At 31.8% G+C, this 8517-nt stretch overlaps 1 protein-coding gene across 1 annotated transcript in view; it reads right to left on the bottom strand.

Annotated features, from left to right (window-relative positions):
* ARID2 (AT-rich interaction domain 2) overlaps positions 1–8517 on the bottom strand; it is a 191621-nt gene that overhangs the window by 78555 nt on the left and 104549 nt on the right. Inside the window, exons 3-4 of the mRNA XM_004711438.3 lie at positions 6883–7101; positions 3368–3435 (exon numbers count right to left, since the gene is read on the bottom strand). Coding sequence (XP_004711495.1) covers positions 3368–3435; positions 6883–7072 — 258 coding nt within the window. The 5' untranslated portion in view covers positions 7073–7101. The remainder of the gene's footprint in view (positions 1–3367; positions 3436–6882; positions 7102–8517) is intronic.

Raw genomic sequence — 8517 nt, forward strand, 5'->3', positions numbered from 1 at the left:
ATAGAAGCCAAAATTATATACCCAACAAAACTGAGCCACAAATAGGACTGCAAAATCAGGACATTTCCAGATAAACAGAAACTAAAAAGATTTAATTTAAATTAGTATAACTTAATTTAAAACCAGACCAACTTTATAAGAACTACTGAAGAATTTTTTTTGATGAAGGATCAACAATGGCAGACAACAAAGTAAGATTAACAAAATCAGATGTCAGCAAACTTACATGACTGGAACCAAATATGTAAATTTATAGACATACAAGTAAATAGAGGGAAAATGTAGTATACGTCTAGAATTTCCAAATGGAGAAGAGGTCAAGTAGATTTCACCATAGATTTATTGAACACAAAAAGATTTATTGAACACTAAAACAACAATGAAGAAAATGATAAGAAGACACACATACAAAATGACTAAGTGCAGAATATTATGTCACAAACTATTGTTCCATGTGCATACATACACACACAAAAGTGACAGTAATAAAATCATACCTATCAATAATTGTACTAAATGTAAAAGGATTACAATAGCAGAATGGGTAAAAAAAAATGACTAACTAGTATGCTGTCTACAAGACAAAGCAAAAATTGCTGTCTACACCCAAAGAAAAAACTATACTGAATATCAAAAGCTGTTAAAAACAAAACAAAACAAAACAGATCCACCTTGGTGATATGGGTTAGGCACTTACCTATTAACCACAGGGTCCATTAGTTCAAACTCATCAGTTACTGAGCAGAAGGTGAGCCTATCTGGTTCCCATAAACATTTATTATTTCAAAAACCCTATCCGCAGTTACTATGAGTTGGAATCAGCTCAATAGTAGTGAATTTGATTTGGTATGACAACTAAGTAGAGTGGAGTGGAAACTTTAATTTTTGATAAAATAGAATCTAGGGCAAAGACAAGCCTAAGAAATGGAGAAGGATACATATACAATGATTGTGGGGGTCAATAAAAACAAGAAGACACAGCTATCATAAGTATCCATGTACCCAGGGAAAGAGCCACCAAATACATAATTAAAAAACTAAGTAACTCTTCAAAAAAAAATTTAATATGCCACTTAAAATGTATTAACAGAAGTCAATATAAATTCAACAAGGACACAGAAGAACTAAACAACACAATTTACCAATTTTATCTCATATACATATACAGAACACTGCACCCAACAACAGTGCAACATTCATTCCATCAAGCAACTGCACAATACACATTCCTTTCAAGTGCACAGGAACATTTTCCACAGTAGAATATCGGTTAGTGACAAAGCAAGCCTCAATACATCTTTAAACATCCAGATACTACCAAGTCTCTTCTCTCAGTTTACAATATTACAAAAATAAAAATCAATGAAAGATTGAGGGGAAAAAAATCAAATAAATGGAAATTAAATAATACCATGCTAAAAAAACTACTGGATAAGAGATTTTTAAAAAGGAAAAAAAAAATCCTTGATTCAACTGAGAATGAAAAGACGATGCAACAAACCTTTGAGACACAGCAAAAACCAGTTCTCATAGGGCAATTGATAGCAGTAAATTGCATACATCAAAAAAAGAAGAACCAAGATTAACACACCTCAATCCAGCATCACTAACAATTCAAACAGGAGCAGCAAAATAGTCTACATTCACCAGAAGAAGAGAAATAATAAATTTTAGAGTAGAAATAAATGAAACAGAAAAAAGAAAAAAAAGAATCCTTAAAACAAGAAGTTAATTTTTTGAAAGGATTAATAAAATCAATGAACCACTGGTAATTCTGACAAAGGGAAAGAAAGCAATAGATGCAAATAACTTAAATAAAATTGGTAAAATCCTAACAAATCTAACTCATACAAAATGATAATAACAAATAATATGAAGAACTATAAATTAAACAAATCAACAAATTAAAAAACCTTTAAGAAATAGAAAATTTTCTAGAAACATACTACCTATTTAACCTGCATAAACTAGGGTAAAAAACTTGAATAGACCCACAATAAAGGAAATAATACATCAGGTCATTAAGAAACTCCTAACATTCAGAGAAGAGCTGACACCAATTTTACTCAATCTATTCCAGAATGTAAAAAAGAATGGAATATTCCCAAATTCATTTTAAGTAAATGTATCCCTGATTCTCAAACCAGGTAGAGAAACCACTTAAAAATTATATAGCAACATCCATATGAGCACAGACATAAAAATTCTCAACAAATTCCTAGCTAATCCAATAACAACAACCCTCCCCCCACTATGACCAAGTAGAGTTTAAACAACATATGCAAGAATGGTTCAACACTGCAAAAACAATCAATGTAACCCATGACATAAATAAAACAACGGAGAAGAATGTGATTATATCAAGCCACACAGAAATGGCACTTGTTAAATACAACACGCATACCTGGTAAAAATTCTCAACAAAATGGTAATATATGGGAAATTCCTTAACTATATATATATATATACACACACACACACACACACATATTACAACATATACAATGTTATATAATACATGCCGTATATACGCCGAGTTTTCCAGCACAGTTTATTTTTTGTTGCAGTTTTTGTGGTAAAATTAGGTGCCTTGGCTTATACTCAAGTATATACGGTATAATATATATATATTCAAGAGCAACATTAGTCCCAATGGGGAAAGTCCCCTTTTAAGAGGAGTCAGACAAGGATGTCTTTTTTACCACTCTGATTCAATATTGTGCGAGAAGTTTCAGCTGGAATTACAAGGCAAGAAATTAAAGGCAACCACACAGGCAATGAAAAAGTAAAATGATCTCTGTCTGCAGTTGAAATGATCCTATACACAGAAAATTCCAAAACCTTAGCAAGAAAATTACTGCAACTAATGGAAAGATTCAGCAAAGTGGCAGGTCCCAAGATCAACATACAAAAATCAGCCAGATTCCTTTACATTAACACACTTATAATTTACAACAGCCACTCCAAAGAAGAGATACTCGGAAATAAATCTAACCAGAAAAACAAGATATTTATACAAAGAAAACTGTAAAACACTAGGCAAAAAGCCAAAGGAGACCCTCATTCATTGAATAATATAACATGTTTTTGAGATAGGAAGGTTTAACTTGCTTTGAAATATGGTAACTCAATTATTTATTCCTATTGAAGATGTGCATCCTAAGAAATAAATGTATAACAAAATAAAAACTTTATTTAATTCCATTGGATATTCTAAAAGAGCTTACTAAATATACTCCAAATTTGTTTATAGTTATATTAAAGTTATAAATACAGACAATATCATATAAAACAAATAACTATTGATACTTTGACCCTTGGTTACATGTAACTCAGTGTTTCAAGATTATATGTTCACATAAATTACCTTAACAAAATCTCTATCAGTCTTCTCCTTCCATTCTTCTCCAAATACAGAAGAAAAGGATCCTAAAGCTTAAAAAACCAATAGTACATTCAGTTAAGTGGCATTTATTTTTTCATTTAAATATCTAATACTTGGTAGACTTGGACAAAGAGTAAAATTGTACTTTAAGATACTTTGTACACCAAAAGGTTTTTCTTTTATAATAGTAAATTATAAAAATTCATGGTTAGCTTCTGAAAAATATTTCTAATTACAGAAGTTAAAAAGCTTTTATGTCCCAAGGCCACAACTCCTTTTTTAATAGTTTTACAGACAATAAAGAATTCTATTAAATAGTTATCTTAGTGGTTACACTACCATGAGTTTTCAAGATTATTTTTCATTTAAAACCTTCATATTAATTTCAGACATAATTGTATGATTTGAACCTCAAATTATATAGGACATGGCATTATTAGGAACATTTCCATTAAAAAAAACCCCCAAAACCCCTAGGTTGATAGCTTGTTTTGTGTTTCTGTGTGCTGTGTGTGTAGTGTTGTTTTAAGAGGAAAAGTCAAAGCATACATTTTTGAAAGCTTCTTAATAACACTACATTACCACAGTTGTGGTCTACATCTTCAACAAAAGTGGCTGAGGGAGATAGTCAAGCTATTGGCTTGCTCTTTATGTTGCAAGTTCTTTTGTAGGGCAAACAGCATGATACCAATATCCAAACTGTAAATATGTGTCCCATTTCAAAACTTAATTATTTCATTGCCTATTAAGTTAAAAAATAAAAAGTTACTGTTTTAGGGAAACAGAAAACAATATTCTGGCAATTGCTAACAACAAGGCTAGTTTTTAATGAATGCCGATCTTGAATAAAATTATGACTCCTTACTGGGCATGTTAGAGGAGCCCTGTTAGCACAATAGTAAAAGTGCTGGATTGCCAACAAAAGGTGGGTCACTCAAATTCACTAGCTTATTTCTGTAAATGTTTATAGCCTTGGAAACACCAGAGGGCAGTTTCACTCAGCGCTTTCAGGTAAGCGCTAGGACTGCTAACCACAAGGCGGGCAGTTCAAACCAACCAGGAACCCTTGGGAGAAAGATGAGGCTGTTTGCTTCTATAGAGAAACCCTATATAGGGCCACGAAGGGTGGAAATCAGCTCAATGGCAGTGGGGCACAGGGTTGCTATGCGTCACTGACTCCATGGCAGAGGGCAGTGGGATTGGACATGTGACAAACATAATAAATAGATATATCTTCTGTAGCAAAGATTTATTGCATTTTTATGGTCTTAATACCCATTTTAGTACAGGGCTACTATCATTTATATAATATCAAATAAAAAAGTTTGTAATTTAGGTTGAAATAAGAAATAACATTGAAAACGATTTGAAGGATGAAAAATAGAAACATTTTAAAAAGAATTGTACTATTAATGAATTTCAATATTAAGGCTATAAGGGCATTTTATAAAAATAAGTATGAAAGTTTTAACAAATAAATTACTACAGTGGCCTAAAGAATCAAAATTACAGGTAAGTAAATAGCAGCTTAGTCAGAAACATGATACCACGTACCACTACAGAAGATATAAAGGGTTGTTTCTTTAAACCAGATGAAAAAAACTTTTAAAAATAAATTTCTTTCTTTTTTCCGGCCCAGACAAGGGCTCCTGCCCACTCGCCAGATACACCTCTAAGATAAATTTCATAAGGAAAATACAGATGGGAATATGAAATTTTTGATTACATGGAATTTTTTGTTATACTACAAACACAAAATGTATGAACATTACAGTTTCTAAAAGAAGTGGCATCTGAGTGAACTACTGAATTATATGATATGTGAACTATATGCCAATAAAACGTATGGGGGGAGAGGGAGAAGGGGTATAAAAGGTACCTATGTTTGTCTCTCAAAAGTCAATGTCTAAAACCCATCAAAATATCAATCAAGTCAAAAATATCTATAACTCTAAAATGATAAGGGAATTATTTCATAATGCAAGACCATTAAGTTTCTATGTGTTCTGGAACATAATTCTATGACTGGTGAAATGAAAGAAACAAGTCCAAAAACAGCCCTTATTTTTTGTTTTAAATTGTTACACTGAATAATTTTGTAGGCTTTTATAAATACAGCAAGAACATAAGACTTAGATTATTTCTATTAAAATGCTTAACTTAAGTTGTTCATATGTAGTCATTATTCAATGATTAATTGATCAGATTTCACACAAAAATTACTGTGGGTTGAATATATACAGCTTCCAAAATTTTATTTTAATGTTTTTAAAAGATGGTTCTAACACTGTGTTATATTAAATTTTGAAAGTTATATTTCAAACACGAAAATAAGATATTGGATTAAAAAAAACACTAAAAATGAGATAAAATTTCACGTTTAAAATTTCAAAGTTACAAGAGAAGTCAACAATGGTCTTGGTTTGTCTGCTCATACAACAAGGAATAATTTCAGACAAGGTTAAGAAACTTAATTTTCACTCTTGTTTAACTTCAAAATTAACTTCTGACAAATAAGCATATATCAAATTGTAAGAACTCCTACTAAAAGAGACCCAAATAAAATTATGTTTTAATAGCATACTACTTGAACCAAAGCAGAGAAAATGAACCTATATGCCTAAAGGTATATATGCCTACACATATTAAAAAAAGATAATCAAATCCATGATTCGCCTTATTTTGTTTATTTAGGGCTAACGTATTTTGTTTTAGTTAAAAAATACAATTTTACACATTCTACCAGACATAAAACTATGTTAAATTATTTCTCCCAGACCATAATTTTAATCAGAATTTTCTAACAACCATTGTTCTAAAATTATGAAACATAAAAATCCCAAGAAACATAAGTTTTTTAATTTAAAAGACTCTAATTAAAATAAATTATTATGTAAATAAAGTTTAAAAAACCATTCATTATCTTAAGTAATTCATTTCATATTAGGAAAATAAAGAACAATTATTCATTTAATATTAAAACTATGCTTCCTTTTAAAAGCCGACTTTGGAAGCATAATTACAAGTATTAAATGTGTACATCTACTTAATAACACACCACTCATCTTTCTGTGCATCATACCGTGGTAGCTCTAGTGGTGCCATGATACCTATCAGAAGGTAGGCCACTAGTATTTCAAATACAAGCAGATCATTAATTGTGGACAGGTTCCAGCAGAGCTTCTAGACCAAGACAGACTAACTCGGAAGAAAGGCCTGATGGTGTACTTGTGAAAATTAACCAATTAAAACCCTATGGCTCATGACAGCACACTTTCTCATATAATGGTAAACACGAGCCCCTGAGGTTGGAAGGAACTTGAGAACACACTGGTCCCAACAATGGACTGCAGTTCATCAACAATTTATTCTAGTGTATATGAGGTCACCATGAGTTAGAACCAAAGTGCCAACAACGATTAGATAATAAATACCACCATCACATAATATAATACCGTAAGAGAATACGCATACAATATGTCCAGCTTAAAACTTACTGTCATCAAACACCCCGGCATTAGCAAGTAATAAAGTGATGATTTTAGGGTCTTTTTCAAGTTGCATGACGTGCTTGCTTTCGTTTGATAGGAGAGTGCATACATTAATAGCAAAATCCACTTCATTTGGGAGTCCAGATAACAGTGAAAGCACCAATTTATTATAGTCATTTGGCGAATTGAAGTCCATAGATAGCCCATAACTTTGACGCAGATAATCTAGCAAAGATAAAAACAAAAACAAAAATCCCTTAAATATTATCAAGGATTAAATACCATAATGGATAATAGCTTCAGAATACACTAAGAATTTTGTTTTCTTTGATAAAATACAAAAGGACTAGAAATTATGAATTCAACTATTTAAACTTAAAGCTTACTTTTTCTTAATATTACTTTTTTGTAATACTAAGATACAAAAAAGGAGTACATATATGACTATATGTATTTGTATATAATTATATTATGTAATTACAACGTATAATTATATAAGACATAATTATATAGTACTTTAATTTACCTAATCTGCACATTTTTTAGGTGATACAAATGCTTAAGCACTTTACTAAACTAACATAAAGGTTGGAGATTCAAACCCACACAGAGGTGCTTTGACAGAAAGGGCTCTTGAAATGTCACAACCTTGAAAACCCATAAAGCACAGTGTGACATACATGGGCCACTATGAGTAGGAAAAGGATGGATGACAACTGATTCAGTGGTTGGCTGGCTGTTTTTTGGCACATTTTTTGTGTGTGTACTTCTGATTTTTATATGCTATAACCAAGGAGGGGGAGGTACATGAGCCTTTCTACTCCCATAAAGAGTGAGTCTTGGGAACTCACAGGGGCAGTTTGACCCTGTCCTTATAGTGTCACTGTGAGTCGGCCGGCATCGACTCCATGGCAGTGAACTTAACTTGGTTTTATGGATAAGCCAAGGAGAATGGTTCCCAAAAATGTTTAATTTTTATCACTTTTAAAGACTTGTTAAAATTATCTTGTGCACCAAATTATAAGATTATTTCTTACTGAGGGACATCTAAATTTTTAATAATTTCCACATACAGATCTGTGTATAGCAGATATACTTAAATTTTTCTCTAGGCTAATTAAATACCTAGACATGGGATTGCTGAGTATATGCTTAACTTTGTAAGAAACTGCCTGTTTTTCAAGGTGGCTAGAACATTTTCCATTTCCACCAGCAATGTATATAATATCTATTGCTCCACAAATGTACCAATTGTTAGTTTTCTTGTTAATAAACTTTTGCTAACCCAAACAACTAAGATTTTCTGTAGAATTAATTTAAAACAGTTAAAAAACTTTCAAGGTGGACTTACTGAACAAAGATAATATGCAATCATAATCTTATACATCTATATAAGAAGAACATGTTACGATTCTACAAATACTGTATCTTAATTGGGGCAGTTTAGGTCTTGGCAGTGGTGTCCTGTGACAATTACAAGCTCATTTTTCAAATTAGAAAATATACAGCTAGAAAAGAATGAAAGGAAGCACCTAGATGAAGTATTTAAAACAACGGGACCAACAGTTCCGGGTGGACATGGGACAGGGGGAGGTGGGGGGAAAGGAAGTGGTGTTAACAAACCCAGGGACAAGGGAACAA

The sequence above is a fragment of the Echinops telfairi genome, unplaced genomic scaffold (assembly GCF_000313985.2).
Source record: "Echinops telfairi isolate 266 unplaced genomic scaffold, ASM31398v2 ScPeMD7_12;HRSCAF=54, whole genome shotgun sequence".
NCBI classification, from domain to species: domain Eukaryota; kingdom Metazoa; phylum Chordata; class Mammalia; order Afrosoricida; family Tenrecidae; genus Echinops; species Echinops telfairi.